We start from the raw sequence: 21,685 nt of genomic DNA, 5'->3' as shown, positions 1-21,685 counted from the left end.
TAACCCAGACACTCCCTTATATGGAATTTTAGGTGTTTATTTTTTATTTTTTATTTTTTGAGCACCCAGGCTGGATTGAGTGGTGCGATATCGGCTTACTGCGGCCTCTGCCTCTGGGCTTCACACGATTCTTGTGCCTTAGCTGCCTGAGTAGCTGGGATTACAGGCATGCACCACTATGCCTGGCTAATTTTTTGTATTTTTAGTAGAGATGGGATTTCACCATGTTGGCCAGGCTGGTCTTGAACTTATGACCTCAAGTGTTCCACCTGCCTCAGCCTTCCAGAGTACTGGGATTACAAGTGTGATCCACCATGATCCAGCCTCACTCCAGCTTTTTGTATTTTCAGTAGAGACAGTATTTTGCCATGTTGGCCAGGCTGGTCTTGAACTCCTGGTCTCAAGTGATCCGCCTGCCTTAGCCTCCCAAGATGCTGGGATTACAGGCATGAGCCACCATGCCCGACTGGGTTTCTGGTCTTTAGGTAAACTCTTTTGACAAGTTGCCAATTGGAAAATCTTCGAATCCACCTGTTAGCAGTGGTGAATCTATATGGGTCTGCAACAACTTGATTCTTGCCTCTTTGGAGGAAAGAATTTTGCTGAGGGGCAGTAGTTGGTTTAAGGCAGAGGGAGAGACTGAGGCAAGTTTTAGAACAGGAGTGAGAATTTGTTTAAAAGTTTTAGAGCAGGAGTGAAAGGAAGCAGTACACTTGGAAGGGCCAGGCAGGTGACTTGCAAAATCCAAGTGCCCTGTTCATCCCTTGACTTGGGGTTTTATACATTGTTATGGTCCTGGGGTTTTTGCTGAAGTTGTGCATGTGTTCACTTGAGGAATTTTTCTCTTACCTGTCGAGCGTTCCCAGTGGAAGGTCGTGTAAGAGGCCATTTTGCCTCTGAGTGGGCCTGTTTGAGATCTTACTGAGAAGTGGATAACACCAGCTCCGAGTGTTTTCTATCTATTAGGAGACTATCTTCCTGGTGCTGGCTGTGACCACTTATCATTTTAGAGAGGCAGTTTAACAACCACCTGACCATCACCTCATGGTCGCCTGGCAGTCCTAGGGGCAACAGGTGGTGGGGGTGTGTGTGTGGGTTGCTCTCGTGCCCTGTCTGTATCTGCCTAACCACCTACTCTAACATACCTATGAGCTGGAAGCCTCCACTTTGAGTTTTTGAGTTGTTCTGCCTTTCCTGACTGAACCATTGTACATCTTACATGTATTGATTGATGTGTTACGTCTTCCTAAAATGTATAAAACTGAGCTGTAGCCTGACCATCTTGGATACATGTCGTCAGGACTTCCTGAGGCTGTGTGTGTCACAGGCATGTCCTTAGCCTTGTCAAAATAAACTTCTAAGTTGAATGAGGAAAAAAAAAAAGTAGGTCTAATGGTTTCTGAAAAGGAATCTGCAGCCATTCAAATCATTGTTTTCCTATAGGTAATTTATCATTTTTCTCTGGTTGTTTTGAAGGCTTTGTCTTTAGTTTTCAGCAGTTTATGATGTGTCTGGTTGCAGATCTCTTTGGATTTATTCTAGTTAGGGTTCATTCTGCTTCTTGAACTTGTAGACTTATATCTTTCCGTAAACTTGGGAACTTTCCAGCCATTTTTTCCAATATTTTTTCAACACTACACTCCTTCTCCTTTTAGACCTCCAGTGACATAAATGTTAGTGATTTTATAATTGTTCCTCTGGTCCCAAAGGCTCTGTTCTTTTTCCCTCCAATCTTTTTTCCTCTATGTTGTTAGACTGTATAATTTTAATGGATCTGTCTTTAAGTTCACAGATTCTTTCCTCTGCCATCTCCAATCTGTTAGTGAATACATTAAGTTAAAATAATTTTATATTGAAAACTAAAATTTCCATTTGGTTTTTATTTATGTCTTCTATTTCTTTGCTGAGACTTTCTATTTTAACATCTGTTTCAAGTGTGTGCCCAATGACTTGCTCAAGCTTTTTTTTTTTTATTTTTAAAAATGGGGCCTCACTGTTTTTCCCAGGCTGGTCTTGAACTCCTAGGCTGAAGTGATCCCCTTGCCTCAACTTCACAAGAGTCGCTGGGATTACAGACTCGAACCACCATGCCAGTGTTGCTCAAGTTCAAGCATTTTACAATAGTTGCCTTGAGTCTTTATCAGATAATCTCAACACCTGCGTCATCTCAGCTTTGGCTTCTTTTGTTTGTCTTTTCCCATGCAAGTTGAAATTTTCATGGTTCTTTATATGCAGGGAAATTTTGGATTGCATCCTGGACATTTTGAATACTCTGCGTATTGTTTTAATCTTATGAAGAATGTTGATATTTTTGTTGTAACATTTAATTAGCAAGATTAGGTTCAGGCTACAAGAACCTACCTACTTGTATGGACTGTAGTTTTAATGTTAGCTCAGTTTTCAAAGTCTCTTAATATCTTCCCTAGGTGTATGCCATTCAGTGGTCAGACTGTGACCTGAGTGGTTAGCTCAATATTTAAAATCTTTTGTATACTACTCAGGGTTAGATCTATGCATGCCTCACTCAGGGATGAGTTCTGGAGTTTATAAACAACTTTATGGGATCACTTTCCTGAGCTCCTTCTTCTCTGTGATCTCTTGGATACTTCCCAATTTTCTGGGACTCCCTGTTTTGGCCATCTAGCCAGAAACTTTAGGGGCCACTTACCCTGTTCTGCCATACACTACCATGTTTAAGCCCAAGTCTGGGCTCAGAAGTGAGGAGAGAGGCAATAAGCAATGGGGATTGCCCCTACCCTCTTGGAATCGGGGCTGTGATGAATAGAGAAAACAATTTCCCTCCCTCAGAGTTCCGGCTTCTGCAGGCCACTGTGTCTAGCCGTAGCCCTTTCTGTCATGTGATTGTCTGTGACTATTTACTTTTCAGAGTCCTCAAGTAGCTGTCTATGCATTTTGTTTGGTTTTTACAGTAGTATGACCCAGAACTGAAGTACTGAATAATGAATGAAATGATCAAATTCAGTATCACAACTCATAAAACAAGAATTAAAAGTCTAGTAAGGAAAATGATAAGAGATTAGGAGGGTAGATTCAAAAGATCTAACAGGCAATAATAATTCCAGAAGAGCAAAACAAACAAACAGTAATTAAGAAAAATAATTGCAAAAAGATCTGGATTCGCAGACTAACAGGGCTCCCTGAAGTCCAGACAAGATTGATAAAAAAGACATAAAAGTATGTATACCCAATAACTTATCTAGCAATGAAGAAGAAATTATTAAAAGCTTCCAATGGTAAAGAATTTACCATTCACAAAGGTAAAACATTTCATCGGTAGTTCTAGGGACTAGAAAACACTGGAATGATAACTACTCACAAAAAAAGGGTATCGAAGCCTGTAATCCCAGCACTTTGGGAGGCCAAGGCAGGCAGACCACTTGAACTCAAGAGTTCGAGACCAGCCTGGGCAACGTGGCAAAACCCTGTCTATACTAAAAATACAAAAATTAGCTGGGCGTGCTGGCGGGTGCAGTGGCAGGTGCCTGTAATCCCAGCTACTCATGTGGCTGAGGCACGAGGATCACTTGGTGGAGGTTGCAGTGAACCAAGACTGTGCCACCGCACTTCAGCCTGGGTGACAGAGCAGGACTCTCTCAAAAAGCAACTAAAAATTATCTAAAAATAAAAAAAGAATTATTACAACCCAGGAATCCAAACAAACCAGTCTATCAGAAGAAATATCTTTGTGCTAAGATTCATAGAAATATTTTACCCCATTTTCCTTCAGGAAAAAAATAGGAAAGAATGTTAATCAAAAAACAAATGTATTTGAATGAAATCTGAAGGTACATAAAAGATGAAGAGGAGAAGAAACCTGTGAACCTTGCAGTATGTGTATGATTAAATGTAAATATATAATAATAAACAAGCTGGAAATATATAATGTGGTTGCTAAATTTTTTTAGACACTTCTCAATTGACAAGATGGAAATGAATAGCAACTGCATTAAACTAGCAAAAATAAAGGTAAAAGAAGAAACCATGACATTAAATAAAGAAGGAATAATACCAAGTATATCAGATGTCATAGCAAAGGTGAACAGGCTGATTTCTTCCATTAAGAAGCATATATTATCGGATTAGTTTTTAAAACAAAGTAAAGCTAAAAGCTGTTTCTCATAAATAGATTAAGTTAAAATATTTTAAAATACAAAATTCTTAAATAGTTAAAAAGTTAAAGAATAAGGAGAGATCAGGCAACTATAAATAAAATGTGGACATCACTACAAATACTAGATGAGGTAAGATTTAAGGTTAAAAGCACCAGACATTTTAAAGAAGGACATTATATAAAGGAAGGACAATATTTAAAGAAGGACATATATATATATACATATATATGAAGGAAATGAATAAACAACAAATTAGATTTAGTAGATACATGACTTTACATCCCTTAAATGGAAAATGTACATACTTTTTGTAGGTCAGTGGTACGTTTGCCAAAATTGTTCTTGGCCATTAAGTAAACTTTAACTTTAACAAATTCAAAAAGGTAGCTATCTTATAGGCCACCTTCTTTGATCATAAGCTATAGAAACTGGAAATAAATCAATTAATGGTAACATCACCCCCACCTCTCATGTTTTGGAAATTCAGAATTACATTTCAGAAAACTCCAGAATCAAAGATAAAATGAAAATTGAAATTACAAATTGGAAATCAGGAAAAGGAGAATAACCACTTCTACAACTTAGGGGACCCAGAGAAACTCACAACCTAAAAAAAAAAGAAGAAAAAAAAATATACACACACACACATATTAACTCGTTGAACAAAAAGAATATGTAGCCATCTTAAGACACTAAAACAGAGGAGAATGAGAGGAAATGGTGGATAGGAGGCAGGACTAACTGGGCAGCTCCCACTCGGATGGACAGAGCAGTGTGTGGAGATGCATATCGTGAACATTTGCTTCAAAAACTACCACAGGAAAATTCCAGGAAAGCTGAGAGGATCCACGGACCCTTTGAAGGAGGTGGATTGCCGCTGCAGGCACTGCAGGACAGCCAAGGAACTGTGAGTCCTCTGGCTTTCTCAGCTGGGAGACTTGAAGCCTGGGGCAAATTCTCAGCCCTGCTGGAAATAAACTCAGAGCTGTTGTGGGGGCACAGTGGGAGTGAGACCAGCCCTTCAGGCTGCAGGTTGCATGGGAGCTGGGTGAGGCCTTTGGCTGCTGGCCTTCCCCAACTTCCTTGGTGACCTGTGTGACACAGCAGAGGCAGCCATAATCCTCCTGGGAACATAACTCCATTAGCCTGGGAGCCATGCCCCCATCTACCACAGCAGCAGCAGCAAGCCCCACCCAAGCAGATCTGAGTTCAGACATGCCTAACCCTGCTCCCACCTGCTAGTTTTTCTCTACCTCCCTCGTAACTGAAGACAAAAGACATATTCTCCTGGGAGCTCTATGGTCCTGCCTACCACCTGACCCTAGGGCAAGCTTGTATCCTTTCTATACTACTGCAGTTGATGCCGTCTTGAAAGTGCCACCTCCTGGCTGGAGGCCAACCAACACAAAACCAGCGCATTTAACAAAAATACAACCAAGGGCCATCAGAGTCCACTTCACTCCCCTGCTGCCTCTACGGTTGCAGGTGCTGGTATCCACGGCTGAGAGACCTGAAGACAGATCACATCACAGGACTCTTTGCAGGAACTGCACTGTACCAACCAGAGCACGGTAGCTCTGCTGGTTGGCTAGATCCAAAAGAGAATCATTGCAGTTTGGCTCTCAGGAAGCCCCAACCTTAGCAGAAGGAGGAGAGCACCAAATCAAGGGAGCACTCGTGGGACAAAAGAATCTGAAGAACAGCCCTTGAGTCCCAGATCTTCCCTCTGACATAGTCTGCCCAAATGAGAAGTAACCAGAAAAACAATTCTGGTAATATGACAAAACAAGGTTCTTTAACATCCCCAAAAGATTACACAAGCCCACCAACACTGGCTCCAAACCAAGAATAAATCTTGGAATTGCCAGAAAAATAATTCAGAAGGTTGATTATTAAGCTAATCAAGGAGACAACAGGGAAGGGTTAAGTCCAACTTAAAGAAATTTTTAAAAAAGATAGAAGATGTGAATGAAAAAATCTCCAGTGAAATAGCTTGGATAAAACACTTTCACAACTTCTAGAAATAAAGGACACACTTAGAGAAATGCAAAATGCCTGGAAAGTCTCAGCAATAGAACCAAACAAGTAGAATAAAGAACTTTGGGGCTCAAAGACAAGGCTTTAAAATGACTCAATCCAACAAAGACAAAGAAAAAAAAATTTTTTTTAATGAGCAAAGCCTCCAAGAAGTTTGAGATTATGTTAAGCAACCAAACCTAAAAATAATTGGTGTTCCCAATTATCTGAGGAAAAAGAGAAATCTGAAACTTTGGAAAACATGTTTGAGAGAATAAACAAGGAAAATATCCCTGGCCTTGCTAAACATCTAGACATCCAAATACAAGAAGCTGAAAGAACACCTTGGAAATTTATCACACAAAAAAATTATCACCTAAGCATATAGTCTTCAGACTATTAAAGTTAAGACAAAGGAAAGGATTTTAAGAGCTGTGAGGCAAAAGCAGCAGATAACCTATAAAGGAAAACCTATCAGATTAACAGCGGATTTCTCAGTAGAAATCCTACAGTCTAGAAGGGTTTGGGGTCCTATCTTTAGCCTCCTTAAACAAAGCAATTATCAGGCAAGAATTTTGTATTCAGCAAAACTAAACTTCATGAATGAAGGAAAGATACAGTCTTTTTCAGACAAACAAATACTGAGAGAATTTGCCACTATGAAGCCAGCACTACAAGAACTGCTAAAAGGAGCTCTAAATCTTGAAACAAATCTTTAAAATACACCAAAATAGAATCTCTTTAAAGCATAAATCTCACAGGACCTATAATGAAGGGGTGGCCTGCCCCTCCACACCTGTGGGCGTTTCTCATTGGGTGGAATGAAAGACTTGAGAAAAGAAATGAGACACAAAGTATAGAGAAAGAAACAGTGGGCCCAGGGTACCGGCGCTTAGCATACAGAGGACCCGCGCCTGCACGGGTCTCTGAGTTCCCTCAGTATTTATTGATCATTGTTTTTACCATCTCGGAAAAAGGGAAGTGGCAGGATAATAGGATCATGGTAAGGAGAAGGTCAGCAGTAAGACATATGAATAAAGATCTCTGTGACATGAATAAGTTTAAGGAAAAGTTACATATGCATATGTAAACATCTCCATAAACCTTTTTAGTGCATATAGAGCAGCATTGCTTCTAGCATGTCCCACTTTCAGCCCTAAGGCTGTTTTCTCCCATCTCAGTAAATAGAACATACAATCAGGTTTACACCAAGATGTTCCATTGCCCAGGGAGGGGCAGGAGACAGATGCCTTTCTCTATCTCAACTGCCAAGAGGCCTTCTTTCCTCTTATATTTAATCCTCCTCAGTCATAGACCCTTCACGCGTGTCAGGCTGGGGGACAATCAGGTCTTTCCCTTCCCACGAGGCCATATTTCAGACTATCACATGGGGAGAAACCTTGGACAATACCTAGCTTTCCTAGGCAGAGGTCCCTGTGACCTTCCGCAGTGTTTGTGTCCCTGGGGCTACTTGAGATTAAGAGAATGGTGATGACTTTTAACAAGCCTTCAGGCACTTGTTTAACAAAGCACACCCTGCACAGCCCCAAATCCATTAAACCTTGAGCCACCACAGCACATGTCTCTTGCAAAAACAGGGTTGGGGATAGGGTTACAGATTAAAAGCATCTCAAATACAGAACAAAATGGAGTCTCTTATGTCTACTTCTTTCTATATAGACACAGTAAAGGCTGATCTCTCTTTCTTTTCCCCAAACTATAAAACCATACAATTAAAAAAAGGTATTCAGGCAACAACTAGCACAATGAATAAAACAGTACCTCACTTCTCAGTACTAATGTTGAATGTAAATGGCCTAAATTCTCCACTTAAAAGATACAGAAACCATCATTCTCAGCAAACTAACACAGGAACAGAAAACCAAAGACCACATGTTCTCACTTACAAGTGGGAGTTGAACAATGAGAACACATGGACACAGGGAGGGGAACATCACACACTGGGGCCTGTCAGGGGCTGGAGGGCAAGGGGAGGGAGAGCATTATGACAAATACCTAATGCATTAAGGGCTTACAATCTAGATGATGGGTTGATAGGTGCCGCAAACCACCATGGCATATGTATACCTATGTAACAAATTCTGCACATGTATCCCAGAACTTAAAAGTGTAATAGAAATAAAAATAAAAAGAAAGGCAATATATGTCACATATAGGGAAACATTAGGAATACAGTCAATGGTAATCATTAGTCTAAAAAAAAAAGATACAGAATGGCAGAATGGATAAGAATTCACCAACCAAGTGTCTGCTGTCTTCAAGAGACTCACCTAATAAATAAAGACTCACATAAACTTAAAGGGTGGAAAAAGATATTTCATGCAAATGGACACCAAAAGTGAGCAGGAGTAGCTATCCTTATATCAGACAAAACAGACTTTAAAGCATCAACAGTTAAAAAAGACAAAGAGGGACATCACATAGTGATAAAAAGACTAGTCCAAGAGGAAAATATCACAGTCCTAAATATATGTGCAGCTTAACACTGGAGCTTTCAAATTTATAAAACAATTACCACTAGACCTAAGAAATGAGATAGACAGCAACACAATAATAGTGGGGGACTTCAGTAGTCTGCTGACAGCACTAGACAGCACTAGACAGGTCATCAAGACTCAGGAAGTCAATAAAGAAACAATGGACTTAAACTATACCCTAGAACAAATGGATTTAACAGATATTTACAGAACATTCTACTCAACAACTGCAGAATATACATTTATTCATCAGCACTTGGAACATCCTCTGAGATAGACCATATGATAGACCCCAAAACAAGTCTCAACAAATTTAAGAAAATCAAAATTATAGCACTCCCTCAGACCACAGTGGAATAAAATTGGAAATCAACTCCAAAAGGAACCCTCAAAACCATGCAATACATGGAAATTAAATAACCTGCTCCTGAATGATCATTGGGTCAACAATGAAATCAAAATGGAAATTTAAAAATTCCTTGAACTGAATGATAATAGTGACACAACCTATCAAAACCTCTGGGATACAGGAAAAGTGGTGCTAAGATGAAAGTTCATACCATTAAATGCATACCTCAAGAAGTCTGAAAGAGCACAAATAGACAATCTGAGGGCATACCTCAAGGAACTAGAGAAACAGCAAACCAAACCCAAACCCAACAGAAGAAAAGAAACAACCAAGATCAGAGCAGAAATAAATGACAATGAAACAGCAACAACAAAATATAAAAGATAAATGCAACAAAAAGCCAGTTCTTTCAAAAGATAAATAAAATTGATAACCATTAGCAAGATTAACCAACGAAAGAAGAGAGAAGATCCAGTAAGGTCGATTTGAAACAAAATGGGAGATATTACAACCATTACTACAGAAATACAAAACATCATTCAAGGCTACTATCAACATCTTTATGCACATAAACTAGAAAACTTAGAAGAGATGAATAAATTCCTGGAAATATGTAACCCTCCTAGATTAAATCAGGAAAAAATAGAAACCCTAGAGAGACCAGCGACAAGCAACAAGATTGAAATGGTAATTTAAAAGCTACCCAAAAAAGTTTAGGTACAGACTCACAGCTGAATTCTATCAGATATTCAAAGAAGAATTGGTATCAATCCTATTGACACTGTTCCAAAAGATAGGAAAGAGGGATTCCTCCCTAAATCATCTTGTGAAGCCAATATCATGCTAATACCAAAACCAGGAAAGAACATAACAAAGACAACTGCAGACGAACATCCCTGATAAACATAGATGCAAAAACTCTCAACAAAATACTTGCTAACCAAATCCAATAGCATATAAAAAATATAATCCACCATGATCAAGTGGGGTTCATACCAGGGATACAGGAATGGTTTAACCGGCTGGAGTGCAGGGGCGTGACCTCGGCTCACTGCAACCTCTGCCTCCTGGATTCAAGCAATTCTCCTGCCTCAGCCTCTGGGATTACAGGCATGCACCACTAGGCCTGGCTGATTTTTGAGTTTTTTTGTTTCTGTTTTTGTTTTGAGATGGAGTCTCGCTCTTGTCCCCCAGGCTGGAGTGCAATGGTGTGATCTCGGCTCACTGCAACCTCCGCCTCCCAGGTTGAAGTGATTCTCCTACCTCAGTCTCCCGAGTAGCTGGGATTGCAGGCACGTGCCACCACACCCAGCTAATTTTTGTATTTTTAGTAGAGATGGGGTTTCACCATGTTGGCCAGGATGGTCTCAGTCTCGTACCTCGTGATCCTCGGCCTCCCAAAGTGCTGGGATAACAGGCGTGAGCCACTGCGCCCAGCCTAATTTTTATATTTTTGGTAGAGGTGGGGTTTCGCCATATTGGCCAGGCTGGTCTCGAACTCCTGACCTCAGGTGATCCACCCACCTTGGCCTTCCAGAGTGCTAGGATTACAGGCGTGAGCCACTGCACCTGGCCTGCTTGTCATTGTCGTACTATATGTAATGTCTAGAAGACAAAGGGCCATGTATATCTTCAAATCAGGTACTTTATACTGCTAAAATAATTTCCAAAATGCTTATAATTACTTGTACTACTGTCAATGAATGAAAGTATCAGTTTATGCCTTTCCAGCATTGTGTATTGTTATCTTTTAAAAAAACTGACAATTTTATAGGCAAAAATTTTATAATTTGATATTTAAACTAGCATTATTTTAATTAATGAATTTAGAACTCATTCTGGTTAAATTAGTGTAGATGCTAATAACATCCAACAGATTAAGACAGATTCAAATAGTTAATATTCACTAGACTTACAATGTACTCGGTGTTGTAATTAGCACTTTTTATATACAAACTCATTTAATCTTAATAATATGCTCACCAGGATAATGATGGTTTACAGTTATAAAATATCAGAAATGTCATTTGTCTTAGTTTGTGAGAGTACTTGTTAATTATTTGTATTGATATTTAATTGGCTTTATTTAAATACACGTAAGTGTTAAGTTGAACATAGTCTCTTTTCTTTCAAGACAGGATCTCACTCTGTCACCCAGGCTGGAGTGCAATGAATTGATCGTGGCTCACTGCATCCTTGAACTCCTGGGCTCAAGCAATCTTCCTGCCTCAGTCTCCTGTGTAGGAGCCCACCACCATGCCCAGCTTATTTGTATTTTATTTTTTTGTAGAGATGGGGTCTCGCTATGTTGCTGGGGATGCTTTCCAACTCCTGGTCTCAGGCAGTCTTCTCTCCTCAGCCTCACAAAGCGCTAGGATTACAGGCGTGAGCCACTGCACCCAGCCCATACTCATTTTTTATTTCTGTCCATCTCTAAGAAACACTTCGAGGAATTTTTTTTAAATCCTGTAATTTTTGTTTTTGTCCATTAGATGTCCTCAGCTACATTTATCAGAATTTAAGTTTTTTAATACAAATTTCAGTCTCTAAATACCTTTAAAAGTTTGCATGTAATTGTTACTACTGTTGATATTTTAAACATTTGTACAAGGTCTCTAAAAATCTATAAATACATTAGGATGTATGGTAGAAGATTTAGACATTTCTTTTGATTTTTGTACTATAAGTAATCTTCGTTAAATAAGAAATTTTTAAATGTTAAATTACTTGTTAATTTCTTTCTCCCCCTTTTAATTTAAAGAGTTTTGGGACTGGAATTAAATAAAGACAGAGATGTTGAAAGAATCCACGGCGGTGGAATTAACACCCTTGACATTGAACCTGTTGAAGGGAGATAGTAAGTTTATTATACTTGTATAATCATTTTTCTTTCTAAGTGAAATGCAGTTAAAACCTCCATTTTTAGATTAATGATGTAGAAGTTTCATTAAAATTAATGAAAATCCCAAATTATAGCATTTTTTTAATCTGGCATTATTATTTTCAAATAAATACAAAACATCAAACCTACCAAATGTTGTGAAATAAACATTTCCAAGCTACTTTAATATAAATATGTACTTATTGTTAAATTAACAAACATTGAACTTCTTTTGGATGCAGAGGACTTTTAAGTGCTAGAGTGTGTCTTTAGGTGTTATTTTAAAACATAGTTGCTACTCTCAAAATAGTCTAATGGGAAAATAAATACAAAAAGTGGAAGACTATTTTGAAGAATTAGGTTAGAAACAAATAAGAATTATATTTGAGTTCTTCCTGGCTTTACCACTTACCAGCTTTGTGACCTTGAACAATTTACCTAACCTTTCTAATTCTCAGTTGCCTTAGCTATGCAATGGGAACAACAGTACCTACCTAACAAGTTTGTTTTGAGGATTAATTGAGATAATATGCACAACATGATTAGCATAAGACCTGGCACATCATAAATGGTTGACACCACTGCTGCCACTATTAATCAAAAGCAGTATTACATATACTTTTACTGCTTTCAGCCCAGTCTCTACACAGCAGCCAAAATGCTTTGAAAAATGCAATTCTGAACATATTCTCCTACTTACAATTCATCATAACACCACGTTACTCTTATGAGTGCAAAACCTTCCATGTGGCCTATAATTAGGCCACATAGAGCATTAAATAAAGGAAACAGTTTGTGTTATGGTGTATTTCATGTGCCTATAATTAGGCCACATATAGCATTAACTAAAGGAAACAGTTTGTCGTGTTACGATATATTTAGCATTTGCCCCAGAATTTTTATTTTATACCGAAATGTTATTATGTACATTAAGTCAAGTCAGAACAGATTTGATAAACTTCCACTTTTTACTTCCAGCTTCCACCATGGTCTCATCTAGTAGTATTTGAGAAACATCTTACTTTAGGATGTGGTTAAATCTAAAAGATGATGAGTAATCATTCTTTTCTTTTTCCTGACCTTTTCCAGGCTCAGTATAACACCTTCTATTCAAGGACAGCTGGGGGGCACTCACTTATGAAACATGCATACATGAGCAGCAAGAGATAGCTGACTTTTGGGTTTGGGTGCTGGTCAGGAAAGTATTCAATACTGTTACTCCAGCCAGCCACTTGGTGTAGTAATCAGTTGTGTGGCCTGTGAAGTATGAGAAGCCAGTGGACTACCAGTTGGCAGAGTTGGTGAGAAATGTGGGAAGTTATAGATTATATGTGCATGAAATATATTTGAGAAATGCAGATGAGGCATCTTTTGGTACAGCACATAGAGAAAAGTCTGAAGACTCTTGCTACAGTGGTTTTCCCCTTTATTGCATGGTAGAAGTCTACAACTATTTCATTGTTTGCTAATACTTATATTTTGCATTAACCCCTTTTGATAGCGACAAGAGATACAAAAAGGAAAGTGTACATTCTGTGGAAAACTAAAAAAACGATGTATGTATAACTTGTTCAAAATACCTGTTAATATTTACCATCCACCATGAGAGCTGTAAAGATGTCACTGAAAATCAGAATGGAAACCAGAGAGAATACACAAATCTGGTAGAGAAGCATTTATTTCAAAGTTAGGTGTTATTTTACAAAAACTATCTGAAAATTACAGTTTAACAGGTGCAATTGCAGAGGGTGCATTTGCATATCACTCTGTGAAGCTTGAATTTTCTTTTATAATTTTAAATTCTTCTAAGTTAATTTCATTCATCTTTAATACTAAGTTTTCTTGTCCATATAAAAACATGAAACCATATCTCTTCATACTCTGTCAGCAAAAAGTATCTCATAGTTAAATAATGTCAGATACTTCATAGTTAATGCCATCAGATACTTCAAATAGAAAGTTAATGGAATCAGAGAAAAACTTTTGGAAGCCATTTTAACAAAGTCGAAACATCTGACATTATTGCTAATACCATGTCAGTTAAGATTAAAAGTTCAACTTTTAACATAATTTTGTTTTATATTGATAATACATCTGTATGTCAAGAAAAGCAATGTTTTGTGAAGATTAAGTATGAAGCGGAAGTGTCTTGGGAATTGGTTGAGGTATACATGTAACTCACAACTGTGTCCAAACACTTTATCAATCTAAATAAAAGTTGTAGTTGTTAAAATTTACAAATATTTCTCTAGGTACACAATTAGAGTAACTGAACTACAAAATTTTTGTAATAAAGCTAATGTGGAATATTTTTAAAAATAACTAAGTAGGGCATTATTAGCAGTCTTTCTTTACTGCCCTTCAACTGGATTTTTGAGCCTTCAAATAACTACTTTTAAATTAACCTTATTGTTTTATAAATTGGTATTGAATTTATCTTAAAAACAAGTCTATAATCGGTACATGCTACTAGTTCATGAACTATTTGTGACTGGGTCACAAGATAAGGATCTTGGGCTAAAACATAAATCTACTACATCATTACACACACCATTTAAAGAAGTTAAGATATGTTTGTAACAAGACTTTCTCAATGAAGAAAGACGTGTTTGTTTCTGGCACAAGCTCCTTATCTTGGAGAGTTAAATAGCACTGCTCTACTTCTAATTTTATTGTGTTTAAAATCAGGTGAAAATCTTTCAATCAAAATATTCAGTGAATGTAGTGCCAAAAACTGTAGTTTGGGTGCTGTTCTTGAAAGATGACAGGCCGGGCACAGTGGCTCACACCTGTAATACTAGCACTTTGGGAGGCTGAGACAGGTGGATTACCTGAGGTCAGGAGTTCAAGACCAGTCTGGCCAACGTGGTGAAACCCCATCTCTACTAAAAATACAAAAAATTAGCCAGGTGCAGTGGCGCACACCTGTAATCCCAGCTACTCTGGAGGCTGAGGCAGGAGAATCACTTGAACCCAGGAGGCGGAGGTTGCAGTGAGCCGAGATCATGCCACTGTATTCCAGTCTGGGCTACAGAGTGAGACTTCTTCTCAAAAAAAAAAAAAAAAAGAAAGAAAAAAAGAAAGATGACAATGTCAATGCAGTTTTTAATGTTCCTCTAGTTCTCCATTGAAACACATACAGAGACTAAAAATGATAAGTAGAAAAAACAAGATTAACACTTACAACCAAACTAGGTCATGAAGTATCCCCACAAACCCCAAACTGTGAATAAGTGGGAACAAACCACTGACAACTACAAGATCTGTGCACTACCAGCATTTTTGCCACAGGAGGCAGTAAAAAGCAATAAGGCATCTGATATACCTGGATAAGTCCAAAATAACCACAAGCTTAGCAAACAAATTTGACTATAGCAGCTCAAACTGGGAGAGGATGGCATACTCTCTAGGTATGTTTTAATGGTCCATGGTAAGACCAGAAGGAGCTATAGCAGTCTGGACTCTTAATATCTCTCCAAAGAGCTAACCAGTCAAAGTGCCCCTCCAGTACAGAACTACATACTGAGGAAAAACTGCTGGAAATAAAATCCAAATTGAGCAGTACAGAGACAATAGAAACAAAGGAAAAAGATGTCCCCGATAAAACTGGGGAGGTGAACAGAACCAGGAAATCTCTGAAAGCAAGCTGCCATATTTTGAAATCTTACCCATCAAAAAAATTTTAAGGGAAGAGGATGTTTTAATATATAAAATTTAAACATTACTCTTAAGTCAAGCCTCCATTCTAAAAGGTTAAGAAAATTAAGTTTACATAAAAATGAGCAAAAGAATAGGATTAAGGTCAAAGTTCCTACAAAATTATTATAAAAACAAAGAGGATAAGAAGTGGACTAATGCTGTTACGGAGAGTGAAGTCACACCAGAAAGAAGTGTCTATAAAACAGATGAGAACTCTAGCCTAATACTTCAAAACTAGGTAAAAGTTGTTTTATAAACGTATAATAAATGAGAGAATAATGTTAAGTTGGAATTAGAAAACCTCAGAAATGAGATGCTCAAACTCAAAAAATTAGAAATAAAAATATTTGAGAAATGAAGACTGACTAAAAGCATAAGGAACACAAATAAATGGAAGAGGTAATGCCTTAGAAATAGAAACTAGAAAGGAGGAAAATTTTGAAAACCAAAAAGAAATGAAGAGAGGAAAATAATTCAAGAGGTGTATATATAGAATATAGGCAAAGAAGATCCAGCATAACATAATAGAAGTTCCCAAAGAAGAAAACCAAGGCAAAAGAGCAGAATAAATATTAAAACAATAATTCAAGAAAGCTTTTCTAGGATAAATAAGACCTGGAGCTTTATATAAGGGGGAAAAAATTATATTGTCACTAGACTTTAACTTTGGGCTTTCTGGCCAAAGAAATGAAGCTTCTTACCCAAGACGCTCAAGGAAATAAAATGTGAGTCAAGGATTTTATATCTAGCCAAACTGATTTCAAGTACAAAAAGGACAGATAAATTGTCAAAAACACAAGAATTCAGAGACTGTTGTTCTTATTAGCCATTCTTTAGGAATCAACCAGAGAATGAAATCATTCAACTAGAATGATGAGAGAGACAGCAACGTAAGGATTGATGGTGAGCAATAATATTAGCAGATAGCAACACTTTATATAGATGTATAAATTGATGGATCTAGATATTGGTTTGTCTGCTAATATCACATCACAAGAGCAATGGCAAATAGAAATTATTTTAAATTATAGCACATGAATGCAGTCACCAGAGTCCAGGCTGGACATTGCAGGACACGTGATCTAGTTTTTGCAACAAATAAATTACAAGAGAGGGAAAAAGTACAGGAGGGAGGGAGAAAGAAAGGTAGAGGAGACCTATAGCTTAAAGTTAAAAGACATTAAAATTTTTTTTAAAAGCAAAGCTAATATTCATGTGTACATTCTAGGGTGATGAACTATGAACTGTACAGAAGAGAAAGACAGTGATTACGATAAAAATCATGATAATGAGTTACTTTGAGGTGAAAAGTAAGGAGCGATGATCTAGAGAGATTGCATTGTTTGGACCTCTGTGAAGAATTTTTGATGGTGCCCCTATTTTTAATTGGGATAAATGTATATTTGTAATTGGGATAAATGTATATTTTGTAATTGAATAACATTCACAATGTCTAAGATTTTATAATATTTAAATTTGGTGTAGCATCCAAAAAAGACATAAAATAGAGAATTTGTTGAAGGAGAATTTTATCTTGTAAAAAAAGAAGTACTAAAGAAACGTACTTTGAATTAAGGTAAAAGGAAACAGTGAAAAGAATCTGAAATATTTGCACATTTCAAGAATATCCTCCATTTTGTAGAATTTTCTCTGAACTTACCATATATACCTCATCATCTGTTTCTATTTCCTAAATTAAACATATTATAGCTTTTAGGGAAGTCAGTTAAAGGTGAAAACAACTCCAGATTTAAAGATGATTTTAGATAATTTTATGCAAAAAAAAAAAAAGAAACTAATAAGATCATATTGAAAAATCACATTTAAAAAAACACAGTAACAGTCTTAGAGACAAATATGGTTAAGAAACTGATTAACCATATGTATGGCATATGAAGTACCAAGAATGATGTTTACAAATTATTAAGTTCAATCAGTGTATATAGCTTTAATATATATGCTTGCTACTTTTACTTTTTAGAAATATTTTTGCAAAGTTTTTGAATAGAATAATTTTGTATATTCTACCAATATAATAGACCAGCTTGAGAGTCAGTCAATAATTGTTTCCAAAAAAAGAGATTGCTAATTTTTTAGCGCCCTCTTTTACTCTCAAAAGTAAGACTTCCAGTGGTTTGGCTCCTCCTTCTCATCTCTCACCACTCTTTCCCTTCCACACTGCTCCAGCAACACATCCCTTCTTTTGGTTCCTAGAATGGGCTTGGATTGTTACTTTCACATCTGTCTGGCTAACTTTGAATCCTCCTTCACATACCAGCTTAAATATTACAATCAGGGAAACTGTTCCTGAATTTCCAAACTAGAATAAAGATAAGTTATTGTCACAGTGATCCCAATCTTAACTAGTAATTTGTGTGATTATGCCTACTACCCGTTTTCCCTATTGGACTGTAAACTCTGCAAAGACAGGAATCATGCCTGCCTTGTTCACAGTTGTTTTAGCAGAGTGTCTGACATTGTAGGAACTTAAAGTTGAATGAATTGAGTGAATGCATTCATAAGAGAAGGAAGGAATCTAACATTTATTGAGCCCCTATTTTTTGCCAGATACTGTAAAAAGAATTTTGCACTTAACTTTTATTATCGACATTGTGATTCAGATAAAAATGTCCCCCTCCTTTACAAATGTTGAGTCTTGGACAGGTGGTATAACTTGCCCAGGGCCAAATAGCAAGTGTCAGTAATAGTTGGTTTGCCTACTTCCTTTTTCATTTAGCATAGCTGTAATTAGGACATTTAAAATAACTTTGTAATATTTTACTTTCTTAAGAAATCTCTTTTGCCATCTTGTTTCTGTCACCTTTTCTTTTTGAAATTACGGAAGTAAACTTGAAATGATCACAGAATGAATTTTTTTATATTCATCTATTAAATATTAAGAAATTCTAGTTTATTAAGTCTGTGTTATTGAGGATTAACTTATTACAAATTAATGTATCCTTAATACATTTGGGTGTTTGCAAATCAGTTTTTGGAAATTTGCAGTCATAAATAAATGGACTACATAAAATGATAAACTAATGTGAACTTTTTTATTATCAGCATGTTATCAGGTGGTTCAGATGGTGTGATTGTACTTTATGACCTTGAGAACTCCAGCAGACAGTCTTACTATACATGTAAAGCAGTGTGTTCCATTGGCAGGTATGTATTAAAAATGTAAAAATTTATGAATTTGTAAATAGTTGAGTATTTTTTACATCGAATGCAAAACATGAAAATTGCAGTCAAGTGAATGGTTCAGATGACATATTTGCATGGCTGTTCCTTGACATTTTGTTGAAAATAGTAACTGACATTGAGGTATAGTTTTTTTAACAAGTGTCTTCCCCAAGGCAATTTTGGTGTCAATTTACATCTCAGTAACTAATTAGAGTTTTTAGTACCACTTAGTATAAGATTCATTTATAGTCCTTCAGCTAATTATAAACACAAATTAGATTTTCAACTGATACTAATGGAAGAAAAAAGTTTAGATATACTAAACATATTGGTATTCCTTCACCAAATACACATACACATATAACCACTTACCCTCTCTTGTCTCTCTACTTACTCAAAGATGCCTAACTTAAAAACATACATGTATAATACTTGTCTTCTCTGACTGTTCTCTACTGGCTTACCAATCTTGTGGTAATTCTTTTTAAGTCTCTAATAAAATGTTTTGTGGCATTGTAATTTTTCCATTGTGGTCATTTAATCCTTTCTCGTCACTTATATCCAATCTGATAATGAGCAGACCTTTGAATTCACAGGGAGAATGGGCGCTGAGAAAATGCTTTCAAGAGGGCAAACTTTGTAAACATTAACATCAACAATCTGTTACAGCTCTTCCCAATGCATTAGAATATATGCTATGGAATATTTATGAAGAGATTTGCTATTGTTTGTTGGCTCTGGTGCTTCACATTAGAAATACAAATTTGGGAAAATCAGTTAATCTCAGCTTCAGATTATTTTGTTTTAGAAATCAGTATACATGCCCTGTGGTTCTTACACATTTCTATGAGAATTAAATGAAATGTTATCTTTTTAAAAGCATGTTGAAAACTAAAAGCACTGTGTAAGTGAAAAGCAATGTACTTACAGGAAAACTTAGTACAAAACAAGATATGCCTCAAATACTCTAGAACTTAGAGACTTAGGCCATTTATACTCTCTTCCCACCCTCAATAACAAAAAAAGTCATGTTAATTAATTAAATTCATTTTTATCTTATTTTATCCTAGCTAACATTTTAACACTGAATTTATTTTGTTACATAGCAAAATAGTATTTTCATCTATTCCATGTGCTATATAATATTCCATGAGGGACTGTGATTTGCTTTTTTTTTTGGTATGTGACATTTTTTGGTAAATGCCTTATTTGTCAATCCTGTTTTACAATAATTTAATTCTTGGATTCAGACTCTATATTTAAAAGTGTGACTTTGAATTTGAAAATGGATGTATAGTATGCATCTTTACAAAATGAGTTATAATAGCATTTTGTATATCTGAAGAGTTCACAATCTAATTTAAAAATAATTTCAATAAAGACTATTATTAAGTTAATGTGACTTAGACTATTTTCTGATACTTACTGTTAGTATACTTAATGTGTTTGTCCTTGAGCACTAAAAAGATTCCTCTACCAAAATTCTTATTAAATATAAATGAGAATAACAGAACATATATAGTAACATAATAAGATATTTTATCGTATTTTAAAATTTAAACTTAAAATATAAGTGAGCTTTTATTTGTTATCACTACATTAAAAATTTGTTTTATTTAAAAGTAGTGTCACTGGAAAAATCTCTGTAGAAGTCAATATTCTTAGGAGCAAAAGGAAATCAGTCTGCTTATCTTAAGCAGAAATTTATTGGAAGAATATTTATTATCTTACATAACTGTGAGGAAGATGGGAGAATCAGACTTAGAAAATGAGCAGAAAACAAGAGAAGTCAGGATAGAGAACACAGTCAGGGTCACACCACGGGAACATTAGTTTGGGTTTTGCTATATGTCACCAACATATACTCTCAACTCCTCAGCTTTGAATAATGGCTAACTCTCCCAGGAAAAGAGAATGTCTAGAGTCGCTTGCTTTCTGTAACAAGAGATAGAGCTCTTATTTTCAGTAAAACAAAGGGGATTCCCCCCAAATAGGAGTTTGAATGCTCATCAGTCAAGAATAAAAGGCACGTGTCCCCTACAGTCCACCCATTTGGCTGTCCAACATGCATATACACCTTTCTTCCCATACTTACCATTTTTTAAAAGAACGTTCCAGCCTAACCTAATGCAAGTCTTCACTATACAGCCAAAAAGGTGATCATCCTCTTCCCCAAAGGGTGATGATCCTAAGTTATTTTAGTTACCACACCTGGCTCCGTTTCAGGGTCATGTTCATTTTTCCATGAGTTTAATTTATCCTATATCAGTATTACACAATTTGTGGACTCAATTATATAGTTAACCTATAAAAATAATTAAGAGAGGAAAGAAAGGGAAAATTCGCTAAAATATATAAATATTTACAGAGAAAAAAAGGAAATATGAATAGGCACTATAGTTCTTGTAATTTTGCAGCTGTTTTAATGCCAGATCTGGTACTTAAGACTTTCCTTCTTCATGTTCTCATTCCTTCAGATAGCACCACAACTGTTTAAGGTCCAAACCTTCATCTTAAGGAATCCAAAAGCATCATGATTGTATCTGCATAGGGTTACAGAAGTCGTCTTTTAACTTTTGTGCTCTATGGGAAATTTCAAACATATACAAGATTGGAGAGTTGTATAATGACCTGTATATCAATCACCCAGCTTCACCAACCATCATAACCAATCTTGTTTTGTCTCTACCTCCCACCCATCCACCCTCATAACTATGTTGAAGCAAATCTTGAACAATGTATCATTTCATTCTTAATTATTTATATCTGTAAAAGAAAAAGACTTTATGAGCATAACTACAGTACCATTATCTTAAGTACACAAAAATTATCTATATTAAATATCCAGTCTGTGTTCAAATTTCCCTCTTTGTCTCATAAATCTCTCTTAACAGCCAGTTTGTTTGAATCAGGATTCAGTTAGGTA

General features: G+C 36.4%; 1 protein-coding gene across 4 annotated transcripts in view; it reads left to right on the top strand.

Annotated features, from left to right (window-relative positions):
- The window catches only part of ERCC8 (ERCC excision repair 8, CSA ubiquitin ligase complex subunit), an 88,711-nt gene that overhangs the window by 12,185 nt on the left and 54,841 nt on the right, over positions 1–21,685 (top strand). The window contains exons 2-3 of one of the 4 annotated variants that reach the window (XM_001082072.5): positions 11,758–11,853; positions 18,640–18,741. The exons of 1 other annotated variant lie outside the window; for it this stretch is intronic. In XM_001082072.5, the coding sequence (XP_001082072.3) occupies positions 11,758–11,853; positions 18,640–18,741 (198 nt within the window). The remainder of the gene's footprint in view (positions 1–11,757; positions 11,854–18,639; positions 18,742–21,685) is intronic. 2 more of the 4 variants (XM_078004767.1, XM_028849447.2) reach the window with 2 other exon arrangements.

Source organism: Macaca mulatta, chromosome 6 (genome assembly GCF_049350105.2).
Source record: "Macaca mulatta isolate MMU2019108-1 chromosome 6, T2T-MMU8v2.0, whole genome shotgun sequence".
Taxonomy (NCBI): Eukaryota; Metazoa; Chordata; class Mammalia; order Primates; family Cercopithecidae; genus Macaca; species Macaca mulatta.
This window is presented reverse-complemented; position numbering and strand designations above follow the sequence as displayed.